General features: G+C 33.4%; 2 protein-coding genes and 1 long non-coding RNA gene across 3 annotated transcripts; 1 reads left to right on the top strand and 2 right to left on the bottom strand.

Moving 5' to 3' along the window:
- The first annotated feature begins 978 nt into the window (after nt 1-978).
- LOC145578347 (cysteine-rich receptor-like protein kinase 25) lies at nt 979-4,883 on the top strand. Its single transcript, XM_081635682.1, has 8 exons — nt 979-1,367; nt 1,747-2,177; nt 2,682-2,836; nt 2,951-3,112; nt 3,595-3,805; nt 3,897-4,134; nt 4,388-4,538; nt 4,653-4,883. The coding sequence occupies exons 1-8, from the start codon at nt 979-981 to the stop codon at nt 4,881-4,883; spliced, it is 1,968 nt and encodes a 655-aa protein (XP_081491808.1).
- A 5,924-nt stretch (nt 4,884-10,807) lies between these two features.
- Nucleotides 10,808-12,184, bottom strand: LOC145577525 (uncharacterized). The gene is made up of 2 exons (XR_014098817.1): nt 11,395-12,184; nt 10,808-11,295 (listed from the first exon to the last, which is right to left on the bottom strand). It is a non-coding gene; the product is annotated as an uncharacterized LOC145577525 (long non-coding RNA).
- Nucleotides 12,185-12,209: 25 nt separating this feature from the next.
- LOC145577511 (cysteine-rich receptor-like protein kinase 25) lies at nt 12,210-18,043 on the bottom strand. Its single transcript, XM_081634998.1, has 5 exons — nt 17,094-18,043; nt 15,921-16,046; nt 15,394-15,521; nt 14,198-14,408; nt 12,210-14,096 (listed from the first exon to the last, which is right to left on the bottom strand). Exons 1-5 carry the CDS (start codon nt 17,953-17,955, stop codon nt 13,858-13,860), a joined length of 1,566 nt encoding a protein of 521 aa, XP_081491124.1. The 5' UTR covers nt 17,956-18,043; the 3' UTR covers nt 12,210-13,857.
- Between the last annotated feature and the right edge of the window lie 1,520 nt (nt 18,044-19,563).

The following is a 19,563-nucleotide window of genomic DNA, read 5'->3' as shown; positions in this document are numbered from 1 at the left end:
CTGCAATTTACAAGTTATACGAACTTTTGGGCTGCAATTTGCTAAAACAATTTAAATGGCTGCAATTAGCAAAATACGAACTTTAAACGGCTGCAATTTGCAAATTTTCCTTTTTATAATAATGAGTGATTTAAAATAAAATGGAGAGGGAAAAATGTCTAATCATTGTAATTAATACTTCCCCCGTTCTATTAATATTGCAACAATGAACTTTTTGCACTATTCATCACTCTTGTTTGACCATATAATATGAGTTATACGTTAAGCAAAATATAGTCAAGTGGGATCTTGTTGGATTCGTCTCATAAAATACTTTCACAAAATCAACTTTTTATAATTTTTACTCTTACACAATTATAGATATTTAGCATGTAAAATGTGTTTTGGGATGCGTAATTTCCTCCTTGTTGCAATAGTAACAGAATGGAGGAAGTATGAAATAGAGGTAGTTTTTTAAAAAACGATGAAAGCATGACATTATAAACTTATAATGTAAAGGATGGGTTATATTCATTGGTTCACGGCAGGAAAAGACGTACTAGAGTCTAGAGTGAAGCTAAACATTCAGCATTTCACATTGCTTTCTTCACCTTTGAGTCTTCCTGCATGGGGACCCTATGCCACCATGCACCAGCTATGAAGTTTCTTCCTTCTCAAATTTCATTCTTAAGTTTCCTCCAGCTGGAATTTGCTGACTGCCATCAATCCAATTTTCTTTTTATATTAGTCCTGTTATTTGTTTAATCACAATTTAAGAATGAATACCATGAATTTATGATCACTAAAAAGTTAATTTTAAGAAAGTTCCAATGTTATTACGTAATAATTATTCTAAATTGACCTAGAAGTCATAAAGGTAAATTTATTAGGCTACTTAATCATGCTCTCCAAAGCTAACTATGTACTCTACTAATTCCTCTTTCGGTAGGATTTCCTCTTTGGTGAACAAATCATCTTCAATTTTAAACCACTTAAAAAATGCCTAGATTTACCAACATTGCCATTCTAAGGCCTTTTCATACATTTTTGCTTCTTGTGCTTTGTATTGCCTACATCGATAGAAGCTTCGCAGGCGATACTTTACTTAAAATAGCTTGTTCCAACAATAGTTATGCTCCCAACAGCACATATGAGGCCAATCTCAATACCCTTTTATCTTCTCTAGCCACAAATGCAACAAAAAGCCTAGGGAAAAGGAAATTCTTCAATACGACTGTTATACGGTACGATCATGGTCGTTCTTACTATGTATATGGCCTTTATCTTTGTGGAGATGACTCAAACTACGATTGCAAAACATGTGTGCCGAAAGCCATTCAGAGTATATCAGATAAATGCCCAACTCGCCCTGTCATGGCTACCATTTGGTAAGTTATAGAATTTATAGTAATCAATATACTAATATGTTCTAAAATAATTGACACAAATGGACTTTGCACTATTTAAACCAAAAGTTTTTAATTTTATAATTTTCTTTGCTAATTTATTAAAAAAAATAATAATCATTGTGTAAAATGTTTATAAATAATAGGTATTTATTTGATCAAGCTAAGTATGCCTAGTAAACCATATTAGCTTGAATCAGGATGCCCCCTATAAATGACCCATTATGAGGGAGTACATATGTAGATTAATGGTTACTCGTACAATTTTATGTTTGGGCGTATTTTCAAGGCCTTTTACGTTTCTACTCCCTCCGTCCCTTATTATTATTATTATTATTATTATTATTATTTTGCACCATAGGTATGTTGATTGCATGGTCCGTTACTCCAACGAGTCCTTCTTCGGAATCGTGGACGAATCTCCACCATTGTTTATGACTAACAAAAACTATGAAAACAATATCACGAACATTAGCGCCTTCAATCAAGTAGTGGGTGAAGTCATGCAAGAATTGGCTAACAATGTTGGGACATCTCCAAAGAAATATGCAACCAAAGAGGTAAACTTTACTAGCTTTTGGACAGTGTATGCTGCAGCTCAATGCACACCAGATCTTTCCATAGATCAGTGCCAGATATGTTTAAGGAAGGCCAACAATTATTTTCCTGAGTGTTGCAGTAGTAGTATAGGTGCTAGAGTGTTAACTTCAAGCTGTAACACTAGATACGAACTTTACCGGTTTTATGAACCTCTTCAAACACCTTCTAATCTCCCCCCGCGGTCTTCTACAGGTATTTTAGAAACCCTTTATCTCATATTTGTACAGCATAATGAGGTTATTTTGACTTTTTCCACCTGCAAAATATGAAAAATTTGTTTTTATCACCTTCATAAAAAAAAAGTTTTATTTTACCACCACATATAAAAATAAAAGTTGGTTTTTACCACCTATGACCTCCAACTAACGGATTGTCCACGTGTCACCACATTATTAAGTTTTGTGTTTTTTTTACCCAATAATATGGTGATACGTGGACATTGTAGGCCTCACTAACAGATTCATAGACATAATCCGTTAATTGGCGGTGATTGGTGGTAAAAGCCAATTGTTATTTTTTAAAATGGTGGTAAAATAAAACTTTTTTTAATGAAGGTGGTAAAAGCAAATAAGTGGCTTTTTGAGGTGATAAAAATCAAAATTTCCATATAATAATGTTGAGTGAAAAACCATATTGCGTTAAATTATTGTTGTATTAAAAATGTGGTTAAATTTAACTTGTAATTTGCCTATGCAGGAAAGAAAAGATCAAATTATGTAACTATTGCAATTGTGGTTTTAATAGCCATTTTAGTGGTTCAAGTCACAATATGTATCTATTTATTATGGAAGAGAGAAATGAAGAAGTTTGGAGATGCAGCTGAAATAATACCATTGCATAATCTAAACCAAGTAAATCAAATTCCAAGTTTAAATTACAGTACGTAGACATATACATACCTCAATGTTATTTTGCTTAGTACTCGTAAATTATTCCGTTCATTTTATGTAGTTTTTATGTTGTAGACTGATAATATTATGAAATATACTTTATGTTATGCAGTAAATGGTGAAGAGTTTTCGAATATTGACTCCCTGCATTATGATTTGAATTCACTTCAAATAGCAACGAATTATTTTTCGGATGATAATAAGCTAGGAGAAGGGGGATTTGGAGGAGTTTATAAGGTATGGTGATGGACTTCTCTACTAATAATGTTTTCTAATATATTGTATTTTTTTTTCTATGAATTAATAATATGCTAATAAAGTTTGTCTTGCCCTAATGATTTTTTGGTAAATCTATCTACTAGGGCTGGCAATCCCTGACCCGACCCGATAACCCGAACGAACCCGACCCGATCCGAACCCGAATAACCCGAATTCGACCCGATTTGACCAAAATTTCATATTTCGTAATAATTTTAAGTTTGCACTATTTTTGATTATTTCTAAGAATAACCCGAAATTGACCCGAAATCTGACCCGAACCTGACCCACTGACCCGAATTGCCACCCCTGCTATCTACCTAATTTGGGATATGAAGCTCGGTCTTAATGAACATCGTGACCAGGCCAGCCCAGGCTCCGATTCAGAAACCTTACAAATCTTCAGCCAAGTTACAACATGAAAGCCTTTAACATATTTTACATGTAACATTTTGCATCAGGGTATACTTCCCAATGGACAAGAAATAGCAGTAAAGAGATTATCTGTGTGTTCTAATCAAGGTGTGGAGCAATTTATGAACGAGGTGGTATTTGTAGCCAAGCTTCAACATCGAAACCTTGTCAGGTTGCTAGGGTTTTGTTTGGCTGCATACGAGAAGTTGCTTGTCTACGAACTTGTTCCCAACAAAAGCCTCGACTTCATCCTATTTGGTATGAGTAAAAATAAACAAAACAAAAGAACAACAATAATATTAACTTATGTCATGTTAACTAGATTTTTTTGGGTTCTCATACTTAACAGATCCCAAAAGACAAGAAGAATTGGATTGGCCAACACGCTACAAGATTGTAATTGGCATTGTTCGAGGGATGGTTTATCTACACGAAGATTCTCGGTTAAGAATTGTACATCGAGATCTTAAGGCTAGCAATATACTCTTAGACAATGACATGAATCCAAAAATATGTGACTTTGGCTCAGCAAGACACTTCAACGTCAATGAAAGCCAAGCCAACACAAACAGGATTGAGGGAACATTGTAAGCTATCTTCAATATGTATGTTTTCTTAATAAATTTGACTAGGCCGGTGAGACGATAAAAATTCATCACTAACAAGTTTAGAATACTTACACACACATGCATCTTTCCTCTATTTACAAAAGCCCTAGGTTTATGCGCGAATTGGCTAAAAGTCAAAGACAACCTTTGGCAAGTTCAAGTGAAGGGAAGGTGGGCTATTTGCAATTTTATTTAACGTGCTTGGGTTAATGAAATTTTGTTTGTTTTACAGTGGTTACATGGCCCCAGAGTATTTGCTAAGTGGTGAGTTTTCGCTAAAATCAGATGTGTATAGTTTTGGAGTGCTAGTTTTGGAGATTATAAGTGGAAGAAAGGGCATCAATTTTCAACAACCGCGGACAAGCGAACAACTTCTTACATATGTGAGTACAAGAAATTATCCCTCTTAATTTGTTCGTTTAAATTTGGATTTAATTATTACTTCTCCTAATTTATTCGTTTCAATTTCTTAATAAAATCTTCGTAATATTTCCTAGGTTTGGAAGCACTGGATAGAGGGAAATCCCTTAGAAGTTGTGGATCCATCTTTAAGAGATTCTTACAAAAGAAACGAAGTTATAAGATGCATTCAACTTGGGTTATTATGTACTCAAGGAGATGCTGAAAGAAGACCTACTATGGCTTCAATAGCTATTAATCTTAATAGTGATTCTGAACTTCCTACGCCTCAAGAACCTGGTCTGTTTATTTGTAACAAATTGGGCTGAAATAAAGGACCTTGAAATCGATGCATCCTCAAGCAAGTCAATGCGGTTGTCGTTTAGTTCAGAAACTTCAACTTATTGAGTTTCATTTGGTTCAATGTTAAATTCTTATACTTTGCAAGGGTTTATGAGCTATGTGTACCTAAAGGTATACTTTTCTGTTATGAAGCTTTTTCATGGTTTAATAAACTAAGGTTGTTGCCATCTACTATTACATTGTCTTCATAAGACAAAAAATTAGGGAAAGGGATCATTTTTTTATGGACTTTTTGTGAAAAACTACCTTATACAAGTCATTTTTTATGAAAAACTACCTTATTAAAAAAATGTTGTAGGAAACTACATTTTAAAAAATAGATGTTGTAAAAACTACTTTATAAAACAATTAATGCATGTTGTAAAAAGCTATCTTTTGCTGAATTATTACATTTAATAAGAGACGTTTAATGATCCATTTTCAGACATTTTTTCTCCCTTTTCTACCTAATTTCTCCATAACCCCCTTATAACCTCTAATTCCCCTTCTTTTTCATTGTTAAATTAAGTACATGGTAGCAACTTACAACATTTAGTTTTTATAACATAGTTTCTTACAACAATTTTTTTATAAGGTAGTTTTTCACAAGATTTGATGTATATAAGGTAGTTTTTCATAAAAAGTCCTTTATTTATAGGCCAATTGGTTTTAACAAAATTCAATGTTTGTGATAGCTTACTTAATATTTAAATTACAAAAAATATGTATTTCTTATTCATAGTTTTGGATAACTTTTAATTTACTCAAAAAAAAAAAAGTTTAACTAATCAATGGTAGCAGAGAAACAAAAAATATACTCTCCTCGTTTGGTATAAGTCGTTTGGTTTGATCTGTACATGATTACATGACCCCGAGATATTTTCCCTAGACTCTCAAGGTTTTTTGATACCAGGCCCCAAAAATATACAAAATTTCTCAAAAAACGTAGTTATTAGCCTTTAATATTGGAATTTTAAAACTTTTTTTCGCCCAGAAATAATAATTGTCGAAATGTTTACCATGGTCCCTAATATCATTCGGGAGTCCAATTAGGTGGATGGAACCATCCAATTTGCCTTTAAACGACCAATTTATCGGATTATAACTTGCACCGATTTCATTAACTCAATCCTACCACGAACATTTATGACAACAAATAATGATTATATATGATTCCAAACAGAATTAAATGACCTTCAGATGTATCCCCTAGAATTTCAAGAATTTTCGAACCCATGCCCCGAATCCTCCAAAATTTCTTAAAAAGCGTGGATATTAGCTTTAAAGTTTGAAATTTTTGACTTTTTTTTTGCCCGGAAATAAAAATTGCCGAAATTTTACTATGGTCCCTAATATCGTCCAGGTGTCCCATTGGGTGAGTAGAACCATCCAATTTTCCTTTAACGACCAATTTCGGTTTACAAATTTCACCGATTTCATTAAGTCAAGCCTAACAAAAACATTTATGATAACAAATAATTATCATATATGGTTCCAAATAGCATTATATGACCCCAAGATGTATCCCCTAAAATTTCAAGACTTTTCGACAACGGGCCTCGAAACCTCTAAAATTTCTCAAAAAGCGTGGATATTAGTCTTCAATTTTGGACTTTTTGACTTTTTTCGCCCGGAAATATAATTCGCCGAAATGTTTTTCATGGTCCCTAATACCCTCCGGGACTCCAATTGGGTTGGTAGAACCATCAAATTTACCTTTAAACGGCCAATTTAATTACCGGTTTATAACTTGTACTGATTTCATTAATTCAAGCCTACCACGAACATTTATGACAACAAATAATGATCCTATATGGTTCCAAACATCCTTATATGACCCCAAGATGTATCCCTTAAAATTTCAAGACTTTTCGACACCGGGCTCCGAAACCTCCAAAATTTCTCAAAAAGCGTGGATATTAGTCTTCAATTTTGGACTTTTTGACTTTTTTTTTTGCCCGGAAATATAATTTGCCGAAATGTTTTTCATAGTCCCTAATACCCTCTGGGAGTCCAATTGGGTTGGTGGAACCATCCAATTTACCTTTAAACAACCAATTTAATTACCGGCTTACAACTTGCACTGATTTCATTAATTCAAGCATACCACGAACATTTATAACAACAAATCATGATCATATATGGTTCCAAACGACATTATATGACCCCGAGATGTATCCCATAGAATTTCAAGACTTTTCAACACCAGGCACCGAAACCTCCAAAATTTCTCAAAAAGCGTGGATATTAGCGTTCAATTTTGGAATTTTTTGACTTTTTTTCGCCCGTAAATAAAGATTACCGAAATGTTTACCATGGTCCCTAATATCCTCCGGAAGTCCAATTAGGTGTGTGGAACCATTCAATTTGCTTTTAAACGACCAATTTACCGGTTTACAACTTGCACCGATTTACTGGTTTGCAACAGCTAATTTAATTAACTTGCACCGAACCGGACTTGAACCAAAATTGACCCAAACCCTTTTTAACCCGTCAAAACCCAAATTTAACCCGACTTGTTACGAACCTGACCCGTTTCTAACCCGACCCGAATTTAACCTAACCTGTTATTACAAACCCGACCCGAAATCAATCCGACTTTTTATTGACCTGACCCAAATCTAACCCAACTTGTTATTAACCCGACCCGAATTTTACCACACATATATTACTTACCCAACCCAAAAATTAACCCGATCTGTTACTAACCCGACTCGAAATTAACACGAATTGTTATTGACCCAACCTAAATTCAACCCAAATTGTTCTTGACACGATTTCAAATCAACTTAATGCAATTTAGGCCACCTTATTATTGTTGATCAAAGCATTTTGTCTTAGTCGGTCTAGGCCAGCAAAAGAAAGGAGCATCATTCTCAAATTTAATAGTTAAATATAGTATATATTTGTTATCCCGTGAATGACCCGACCTAATTCTAACCAGCAAATTATTGACTTGAACCGAACCCGACTCGAACCTGAGAATAACCCTAAACCGTTTTAACCCGTGAAAACCCAAATTAAACCCGACTTATTGTTCACTCGACCCGAACGTAACCCAACATATTATTAACCCGACCCAAACTTGATAAGAAGTATGACTCGACGTGACCCGACTCAAGCATGACCCAACCCAAACCTGACCTGCATAGGTTATGGAATTAATCCGAATTGACCCGATCCACTCTTACTCGATCCATTTACCCGAATTAACAGCTCTAGTTAAATCCATATTAGGTGTTTTAAGGTGGTAAAATACAATGTATCCTGAATAATACATCAATGACCAAAACAAAATTTATGACTTGGGCCCCTTAAAAAAAATGCCTTTGACCATTTCCTAAAAAAAAAAAATTTATGCCTTGGGTCCTAGACGAGTAGACTAGGGCTGGCAATCGGATCAGGTCGGGTCAGGTTCGTGTTCGGGTCAGCTGATTTCGGGTCAGCTACACCCTGACCTGAACCTGATCCATTTAACATTTCGGGTTGAAAACCTCAACCTGAACCTGATTTTTTCAAGTTCGGGTCAACTTGAAAATGACCTTATTTGACCTGAATTTTTGTTTGGGTTTTAATAAGGTTATGTTAACCTGAAAATGACCTGAACAAATGAACAACCTAATTTTTCAAAGTTTCAAACCACCTAAAATTTTCAAACCGTCATTTTTTCAAACAAACAAGAGCAAAGGTTCAAACATTTAGTGCTTCAATCATAACAAATAGTCCAAAATAAAACGCATAGTCTAAGTAAGGTGCCTAATTATCAATTACAAACCAAGAGTGTACCAAACAAATTACAATTCAATACACAAGTTCATATATTCTAGTTCTCAAATAAGATTAGAGGATGCAATAGGGCTTTCAATTGGATCAAGATCGGGTGACGTATGGGGCGACAGGGCGTATCATTCTTGTTCTCCACTCAAGCTTCATAATTGACAAAGCATTTCCAATTGAACATGGTTGGACATTACTTCCCGCCAACAGTACAAAGAGCAATTAAATTTCATATCATGCGTTTTCATAAATTAGAATAATGAACAATTAAACCTCATGTTATAACATGCATTTCAGTCACAAGAAATAAAGGAAATTCTTGAGCAATTTCGAATATAACACGATGAAAATTAACACTTAAGAACACATAAATTCATAAATTATTAAAAATAAACAACAAAAATACATAAACTAGCAATACGAATTCGCATAAATACATAAATTATAAATAATTAAACAACAAAAATACATAAACTAGCAAGATCAACTCGTATAAATTCATAAATTAACAAGTATAATTTGTATACTTGTAAAATAACAAGATCTATTCGCATAAATTCATATATTATCAAGAAGAAGCATGAAAAAATAGTTAAATACCGTATGAGAGTGAGAATATAGTAGAAAACCTCGAATTCAACAATGGTGGAGTACTCGGATTCAAAAATGGTGAATGGATTTTAGAGTTTTTGAGGAGAGAGAAAATTGAAGAGCGAGAAGTTCTAAAACGGTTGAAGGAATGAAATGAGGGGAATGAATAAGATTTTTAGGGTTTTGATAATATATATGAAAGCCTCATTAGTGAATTTGGCTGGGCTTTAGAAATTTAGATGGTTTTTACGATTTATTTGTTTTTGTAACTTAAATTATTTCGGGTTATCAGGTCGGGTTCGGGTTGACCCGACCTGACATTGACCTGATTTTTTTTTCGGGTTAAGTGGGTCGTTTTCGGGTTGGGATTTTCAACCTTAACCTAACCCATTTAATTTCAGGTTCGGGTTCGTGTCGACCCATTTAAGTTTTCGGGTTGAAAATCTCAACCCTAACCCGCTTTTTTCAGGTCGGGTTCGGGTCGGGATTCGGGTCGGGTCAGTTTTTGCCAGCCCTAGAGTAGACGGGCTAGGCTCAATAAGTCATACGAGTATGTGACCCGCACTGTGTTTTGTTGTATTGGCTGACTTGAGGTCAATCTATAATTGTCCTCGTTAAAAGTTGAGGCTCTAGTATGAAGTTATGAACTATGACAAATTGACAACTCAACTAATATCTATCATACCACCCATCCATGTCAGGGGTAGTCTTTATTCTTTGGTTTCTACTGGTGAATTTTAACCCTAAGTATGATTTTTTTTTTCGACCTTAAATAACTTTTTTTTTTGTTTTTTAATAATCCACAAAGGTGTTTTAAGTTATTAAAGTTGAAATTATTAAAACATTACTCAGTTGTCACGTTTTGACTTTTTATTATTTTTTACAAATTAAACTCAACTTTATTATCTTTTGTGATTTTTAATTTTTTTTTGAACGGTTGTGATTTTTAATTAGATGCACGAAGATTGGGAGAATAATATTCTCATGTTATGAATTTATAATTTCTAATAAAAGATAGTGATTTAAATTTTCAACTAGATACATGCATGATTTCAAGGAATTTTGATTTTATTGTGAAAAGCAAAATCGGCAATCTAGCGTAGTAGTTTTAGTTGTTATACTTTAGTAATCCACTTCTTTTTTATATTTAGGCTCCATTCACTTCACCTTATTTTTGCCGAACTGAAATTATTTTTACAGAAACAAAATTATATTTGCGGAGCTTAAATTATTTTTACTGAATTTAAATTAATTTTACTGAACTTAAATTATTTTTGTTGAACTGACATTATTTTTAATAATAATCTATTATGATTCTTTTTTAAGAAAACTTAATTTTACTGAAATGAAATTAATTTTATTGAACTGAAATTAATTTTACTGAACTGTACTTATTTTTACTGAACTGGAATTATTTTTACTTAATATTATTTATCTAAAGTGAAATGAATAGGGCCTTAGATATTATTATATGAATCAACCCCTCTAACATCATCAAAATATGCAATATGGGGTCAGTAGGATAGTTTATGAAACCCACAGATTCACCTGAAGACAGTGATTAACTTGTATATATTTCTATTCCATCCGTTTCTGAAAAATTGCAACTATAAAACAAATTTGTTATATATGCATAGTATGTAGAAATGTTCACTAACATGGATAAATTGCCATCCAATATTTTTGAATTCACTGTGCACCATCTAGTAAAGGAAAACGTTAGTCACGAGGATACAATTCAGTTATATTGTAAGTGCCAGTATATGGAGAGTCTTGCTCATCAAGTGTTTGATTATCTTCAGAAGTACTGACTGTACCAAAGAAATGAGGTGGCTTCGGAAGAGGAAGGCTAATAGATTGTCCGCTAAGAGCAGCAACAATTGATGCCATTCTCGGCCTTTCAACAGCGTATTCTTGGATGCATAATAAACCGATATGGATGCATTTCAGTACTTCGTCTATAGGAATTTTATTACTCAACGTTGTATCAACCAAATCCAAGGCCTTTTTCTCGTTCCATAGTCTCCATGCCTGGTAGATAAGTTTAAGATTTTAAAGACTTAAATTAACTACATACATTTGGATATGATTCAAACACATTAATTAGAGAGAGAGGTAGGAATAACTTACACGATGTAGTAGTGCCTCTTCAAGCTGAAATCCATTGAAAAATTTATTTCTTTTACCACTCACTATCTCAAGGATAATGATTCCAAAACTATATATGTCTGATTTTGCAGAGTAATGACCGGTTATTACATATTCTGGAGCTGAAAATAGTATAGTGCACCCGGGTGCACCATGTGCATGGTGCACCCGGAAAGAACATTAGACAAATTTTAAAGAACATGGGCAAAAAAAAAGAACATGCTAGTGTTTGAAAAAGAACATACCTTTTGTTTGACAAAAGAACATGTTTGTGTTTGACAAGAACATGACATTACAAAGAACATAAAATCTTTACAAAAAGAACATGTTATTTTTCATGGTTACTCGGGTGGTTAATCGTGTTTGAAAAAGAACATTATATTTGACAAAAAAGAACATGTTTGTGTTCGACAAATAGAGGTGACCATTGGGCGGGCCGAGCCAAGGTTAAATAAGCAGCTCACTTCTCGGGTCGGGCCAAAGTTTTTGTGCCCAAAACTGCCCAAAGTGTTCCGGTAGTGCAGGATATTCGGGCTGAGTAAAAAAAAATCAACTAAAATGCGTAAAAACGCATTCCCAAACTTGCCCAAAAAATTAAATTTACGGGCCTGACCCGATTTGTGGGGCGAAAAATTTTCTGCCCGAAACCCGTCCAAAATCGGGCCGGGTTGGTCTAACTTTGATCACCACTAGCCAAAGAACATAAAGTCTTTACAAAAAGAACACGATAATATATTAAAGAACATGTTCTTTTTCCTGGTTACTCGGGTGATTGAATTTTGTGTGTGTGTGTGTGTGTGCGTAATGTACATACATTAAAGAACATAATAATCAAACTTAAAGAACATATTATGCTCACGTTCTTTATAATTATCTATAATGTTCTTTTTTTCGCCCATGTTCTTTTAAATATTCCAAATGTTCTTTCCAGGTGCACTATGCGCATGGTGCACCCGGGTGCACCAACCATACATTATTCTGGAGCCATGTAACCACTGCAATACATAAGTAGAATGGGAAAACCTTATTATTAGCAAGAATGCAAGGTACATGGTACATATTGTAACAAATTATTTAAAAATGGTATGCAGTTAATTTAAGTCTCTAATATTGTAAAAGCTTTCCAAATAGGGAAATGAAGCAAGTATTTAAACAGCCGAAAAAGAAAAGTGGAACAAGTATTTAAAAACGGAGGGAGTAGCATGGACAGGCCCGTATTTGGACCAGGGTAGCCGGGGCGCCCGCCCAGGGCCCCAAATTTTGAAGCCCACATATGCTAATGCAAGTGCCAAATAATAAATAAAAAAATAAAAAAAAACAATTAATTTATGTACGTACATTGTAAATATGTAAGTGCAAATATTAATTAACTCCCTTGAAACTTCAATCACATTTAATCATCTCCTAGAAAACAGCTCCTTCAATTTTGGGAAGTAGATAATCTCAAATAAATTCACCCACTCATCAATTCAATTTTACACGTAAGGAGTATAATGTTTTTTTATCTTCCTTCCCAAATTTTATTTTCAAAAGATGGATTCTCCTGCATACATATTTTCCACAATAAATTTCAACGGATTAAAAGGTTTAATACTTACAATTTTTTTATTTATTTTTTATTTTTTTATTTTTATATTTATACTCTTTCAATTGATTTACATCTCAAATTTTCATTTCACCGTTTTGGCTTATGTTATTTTATCACATCTAAGAACAATATATATGTTACTGATGCCGTCGGCAATTACAGTTAAAAATCATAAATAAGATCTTCAATTTTATACTACTAATTTTGTTTGAATTATTCAGCTATTTTGCTTGTCAATTTTCAATTTTACTATTGTTATGATATTGATGATTGTTTCAATTTTTATTTGAATTATGATAAAGCTTAATTATTATAAGAATGTTCTGTTTTTTTAGTACAATTATGTGTTTTTGATTTATTTTAATTATTTGTATATTTTTAAAAATTAAATATCTAATATTCAATTATATCTTAATGTCTAATCTGTGTCATTAAAAATTACTTGTATGAAATTCTAGGTATTACTAATTCTACATACATTGTTGAATTGAGTAGTGTAATCGAAAATTCATGATTGATTTTTTAATCATTGATGGATTTTGGCTCTAACTAGCGGGATAAGGTGATATAACTCTTTAATTTTTTTATTATGTTAAACCATATTGATGTAGAAATTATTATTATGTACTCTAAAAAAAAATTGCATTAAATAAAGTGTTGTATAATTTTTTTTTATTTTTTTTTGCACACCCGATTTTTTTTCCTAATACATTAACCTATTAGGGCCCCTTTTTTTTTTTATTTTACCCCTAGGCCACCAAAATCTCAGAAACGGGCCTGAGCATGGAAAGTATATAATATGGAGTAATACAAAAATTATTTGAGAGAAGGGAGGGGGAAGAAGTGCAGAGATCATACTATGTCCCGACTATTCGATTAGTGTCATCTTGAGTTTGATTGACTCCAAAAAGTTTTGCAAGGCCAAAATCTGATATCTTTGGGTTCATATCTTTATCAAGCAATATGTTACTTGCTTTGAGATCTCGATGAATAACCTTTAATGGAGAGTCTTCATGAAGGTACAAAAGACCCCTTGCAATGCCAACTATAACCTTGAATCTTGTTTGCCAGTCTAAAGACCCTTGCTTGTTTTGATCTGCAATAAATCATGGTGTAAGAATTAAGATGTATTATAACACCGTCCATTGTGTTATTTGTACTTAATGTAACGAAATTAAAAGTTTGTGAAGATGTTACCAAATATAAATCGATCCAAACTAGAATTTGAGAGAAACTCGTAGACAAGAATCTTTTCATTCATTGCAAGGCAGAATCCCCAGAGTTTCACCAAGTTATTGTGTTGAAGTTTTGCTACTAGAACAGCTTCAGTTTTGAACTCTGCAGCTCCTTGTTCAGATTTTTTGGATAACCTTTTTACAGCTATTTCTTCTCCATTATCAAGTTTCCCCTGATAAAAAATATGCCCCAACCACAAATTCAACAAAAGAATTAGGAATAAAACTTTACTATATCTTATGATATTGTAATAATTTCTTTATTAACTTCAATCTTGTAAATTTGTAATTAGAAAACCTCATCATGCTAAAATTGATCTGAAATTTATTTGTAATCATCCCGCGTTTGCATCATGCTAGGCTTAGCTTTTATGTGGTCATAATTTCTCGTCCAAGTAAAGCTTATGCGTGTGATCTCGGGCCTATACATAGAAGATACTAGTTTAGGTCCCGTGCCACGCACGATAATTTTTAAAAAATAATATTACTTAGGGCCTGTTCACACTTACTGAACTGAGCTAAACTACACTGATTGGAGCTGAACTGAACTGATTGGAGCTGAACTGAACTAAACTGAGTTAATATGAATATTTTATGAGAGAGGGAAATTAGGAGCTGAACTGAACTGATTGGAGCTTAACTGAATTGAATTGAACTGAAATTAAGTAAATGTGAATAGCCCGTAGTATTAACCTTTAAATATAATTGGTTATTTTACAAAAAAATTAAATTTTTGTAAAAAATTAATAAATATACACACTACTTTGATTTGAATTCTAATCAATAAATGAACAACTATTTTTATTAGAGAAAAAATATGAATACTTCATTGAAGTAGATTAAAATATGTCGCAAATTATGTTAATATTTTCTTATATAGTCATAAATGTTTGTGTGGAAAGATATATCAATATTTTTTATTTAAGGTAATTATTTTTTTAACTTATATAAGAAATTATTTTTGTATAACTATAATTAAAAAAATTTCAAAAAAAAAATTAAAAAAAAAATAAATCACGGACACACCAGAAGATGACATGTGTCAGTGTTGGTGTCTTTTAATATATAGTTATTAATTATTGATTGATATATATATATATATATATGTCACAATCTCATCATGATCAATAATTTTCATTATCTATATATGTTAGTTACCTTGTAGACTTCACCAAATCCGCCTTGTCCAAGTTTGTTCTTTGCAGAAAAGTTACATGTTGCTTTCCGTATCGTGTTGAAGTCAAATTGGAGTGAGTCCACAGCTTTTTTAATCTCATATGCTTCTACTAAAGAAATGAATATACAAAGAGAAGAGAATGAACAAAATTAAAACATTATATAGGCCTATGTAGATAAATCATAAAATAGTTTGATGCTTCCATGACTTTTACATTTTGATGATTCAAATATCTGCAACATTTTGAATTTTTACTTTTCAAAGTGTCTAAATTGACAATTAACATATCTAATTATATAAGTATAAATGTAAAAATTGTCCCAATATATTGAAAATATAAATAATTGAAACTTAATCAAGCAACATTATTTACTCGTATTATTTAAAATTTGAAGTCAGAATTTATTTATGGATAGTGCAAACATTAATATTCCATATATTGCAGAACAGACGAAATGTATATTATAGATTTTTGTGTGTTGAAGATGTCATGCTAAAGATAGTTTACCATTAGCTGTTTCCGTTGCCTTCCGGTTGAGCAAACAACTCCAAATTCCATAACACAAAAGAATTGATATGGCTGCCAATATCGGTAAGATAACCAATAGTAAAATACGCTTCCTTTTTAAATCATCTACATGTTTAAAACAAAATATGTTCAAAAATTAAAGTTGATATTAAGGTTAATAAATCTTAAATAACTACAAATAAAATAAGTGAAAGTGAGATAAATAGATAGCACACTTGGTAATAACTGATCAATTAATATGCAAAAGAATAAATATTTGTATTCAATCAATATCATTAGAAGGCCTTTTATTGTTGTGGTGTTTTCCTGAATGACGTGTTAAAATGTACGCAACAATATCATTTGTGCTTTGTATTTTGTTTTGTTAGAAAAGTCACATCTATGTATGGACTAAAATACTATAGATCTAAGGTCATGTTTTCACTTAGGACTTATTCTCTTCAACTTATTTAAAATATTTAATACTTATTCTTTAATATATTTAGATCAGATCAGACCATATCTACTTGTTTAAAGTGAACAGAACAAGTCTTAGGAAGTACGTCATATTAGAATTTATCAGCATCACCGTTACATATTATATATTTTTTTTCAATTAAAATTTCTTTTATTAACTTTTTTTTAATTTTATATACATGAACCCTCAATAAACCAATATTTTTTTTTTCTTTTTCCAAGAACTTATTGGTGTTATTTCACGTAATTTTATAATGTAATACTCCTACAAGTATATGACAAGCTATTGAATAAAATACTACCCTCTGTTTTCTTTAGTTGACACGTTTTGACTTTACATTATTCACACACTTCGTTTTAACCTTGTTTTGTGATTTATACGTATGAAAAATACAGTCATGTGGGGTTTTGTTAGATTCGTCAAGATATATATATTCAAAATATCAATTTTTAATAATTTTTGGTAATCGATAATTAAATATCTTAATGGTTGAATTTGTGTATTGACAAACGTGATTAAAGAAACATGTCAACTAAAAAGAAAAGGAGGAAATAGATGATACACCTTATTTGATAACTATTCCAAAATGTAAAACTTTGGGTTGTAAAATGGTGCTCCTTAAGGAATGATATAACAATCGCAATATTATACGAATCAATATAGTTCAACCGGTGTATATAAAATCACAAACATACCTTGAGAAACCGGCAAAGGTGTTGGTACTAATAGTAATGAGGCCTTAGTCTGATATATTTCACACCTTATATTGCAGCTAGGATTCAACATCCGAACTCTTTGACTCCCATTGCAATACGACATCATTTCATCGATTACAATTCGAAGGCATAACTCACAAACCTTAGGAGCAAGATCAGGCGTGCATTGAGCCATTGTGTTTATTCTCACAAATTTATTAAACGAAACATTTTTAGTCGAATAGTACTTCCGTTTCTCATTCCATGACAATCGAGAATAATTCTTCGCCGAACCCAATTGAGACGCTATGTCCTTCAAAATATCGCACCCCAATTTCATACTCTCGTTCACATAACTTTTAATGGCTTGAACATTTCCATCGTTATTTTTCCATACCAAATTTAAGCCATCAACATTTCCAATGAAAGACTCATTCGAATATCGAACCATGCACTTATCATACCAAATTACCGCACTTTTGGCATTCGGACAGTTCGAAGGTAGGTTGGTTGTTGCGGTAGACACACACCCGCTACAATCCTTAGAAGTAGTATCGCCTCGACATAGGAAAAGGCCATAGATTACCTCTGAATTGCCTGCACCTAAGGTCGAGGAATTTGTATAATAGTTTTCAGTATTAGTGCTATGACCTGATGTGGCTGCCTTTGCTGGAAGGGAATTGAGCAACAAATCGAGATTGCTCTTGTAAGAGATATCAGTACCGAATTTGGCGGGCGAGCACCATGATCTGATAAGGGTATGCCCCGGATCACTATTGATTAGCGATGCAGAAAAAATAAGTGATGAAAGAGCTAAGATCAGAAATAGTTTTGAGACAATAATATGTATTAACATGAACATTATTATGTTAATTATTGTTGTCAAGAAGCTTTGACTTTAATTTGTGATTTGGTAGGCATAAATTTTAGAGATAAATTACTAAAATATTACTTTATAAGTACTTAATTAGTTAGGACAAATTTGTGGAAAAGTAGTTTTTTTAAATGTGGACATGTCGTTATCTATTACTAAAACCTGTTAGGCTGTGTGAATATATATTACCTAGCTTTGACGTAACATGACAATGAGGTTTGTAATTTGCAATTCCACATACACGACCAAATCAGATTTATGTATATAAATACAAGACGGTTCATTGTATGTTAAAGGACCAAGTCAATCATGCGTTTAAGCTGGTGGTTGATGCCAATGAATATGTTTTATACTTTATCACGTCATCTCACACGAGTACTCATTAAGCATCAAGTGTGATTGCAACATGGTATCGGAGGTAGCGTGATACAAAGGTCATGGGTTCTAATTCATCCGATGTCCAAATCCAACGGGCTGTATTGTGTGAAGGGGCGTGATATAGTATAAAACATATTCTTGCGCCTCTATAATCAGCTTAACTTTTTGGTTGAGATTGTCATATAACTAAAGGAATTAAAAAAATGACTATGGGGTCGCCTTGCATTCTCGGAGTGCGAGGTTTGAGCCTCACCACGAATGAACAAATCCCTTTTCTTTACTCCTAGCTTCCTAGGGATGCATTACCACTGTGTCGGGAGCTACGAGTATTAATGAGTAACGTAGGAGGAAATCATTAAAATAAAGGGAATAAGTATAATTAAACATTTATTTCATTCGATTTTTTAAAATCTAAAATTATAAAATTAAAATTAGGGAATTTTGACTTTTACCACCTTCAAATAACCACTTAATTGAATTTACCAACTCCAAAAAAAAAAAGATTTACTTTACCACCACCAAAATTTCCAAAAATTCGATTTTACCACCAACTAACGGATTCCGTCCATGAATCCGTTAGTAGGGCCCACCTTTTTTACGGTTCTTCTTCATCTTCCCCGATTTCCATATCAACCCAGCCAACAACGAAATTAACACACCATGGTTGGTCGGAATTTCGTGTGGGGGCAAGGGAGGGGTCGGAATTTGGTGTAACCTAGGGAGGTGATCGGAATTAGGTGGTGGTTAGGGTTTTAGGAGTGCGGAATTTGGTGGTGGCTAGGGTTTTAAGAGTTGTCGGAATTAGGGGGGCTATATGGGTGGTCGGAATTTGGTGGCTAGGGTTTTGAGGTCGGAAATTGGTAAAAAGGGGGTCGAAATCCGGTGTGGGGGTTGTGGCTGGGTGCGGTGCGATGCGGTGTTAGCGGTTAGGTGGTGGGGTCGTTGGTCGTAGTGATTAGGTGGTGGCTAGGGTTTTGAGGTCGGAAATCGGTGGAAAGGGGGTCGAAATCGGTGTGGTGGTTGTGCGGTGCGGTGCGGTGGTAGTTATTAGGTGGTGGGGTCGTTGGTCGTAACGGTTAGGTGGTGGGGGCTGGTAGCGGTTAGGTGGGGGGGCTGGTTGTAGCGGTCAGGTAGTGGGGCTGGTCGTAGTCGGTCCGGTGGTGGGGTCTCGACGGTGGCAGCAACCACCGGTTGATGGATGGGGTTTTTTAATTTTTT

The sequence above is a fragment of the Chenopodium album genome, chromosome 14 (assembly GCF_948465745.1).
Source record: "Chenopodium album chromosome 14, dcCheAlbu1.1, whole genome shotgun sequence".
NCBI lineage: Eukaryota > Viridiplantae > Streptophyta > Magnoliopsida > Caryophyllales > Amaranthaceae > Chenopodium > Chenopodium album.
This window is presented reverse-complemented; position numbering and strand designations above follow the sequence as displayed.

Bases quoted from the DNA above. Each gene is read 5' to 3' on its own strand.
- LOC145577511 (XM_081634998.1), bottom strand. From the start codon at position 17,955: ATGTTCATGTTAATACATATTATTGTCTCAAAACTATTTCTGATCTTA. The intron at 14,409-15,393 runs GTAACTAACATA...ATTTTTTATCAG, and splicing joins GATTTGGTGAAGTCTACAAG to GGGAAACTTGATAATGGAGA. The intron at 14,097-14,197 runs GTAACATCTTCA...GATTTATTGCAG, and splicing joins TTTGGATCGATTTATATTTG to ATCAAAACAAGCAAGGGTCT.
- LOC145578347 (XM_081635682.1), top strand. From the start codon at position 979: ATGCCTAGATTTACCAACATTGCCATTCTAAGGCCTTTTCATACATTT. The intron at 1,368-1,746 runs GTAAGTTATAGA...TTTGCACCATAG, and splicing joins CCTGTCATGGCTACCATTTG to GTATGTTGATTGCATGGTCC. The intron at 2,837-2,950 runs GTAAATCAAATT...TTTATGTTGTAG, and splicing joins CATTGCATAATCTAAACCAA to ACTGATAATATTATGAAATA.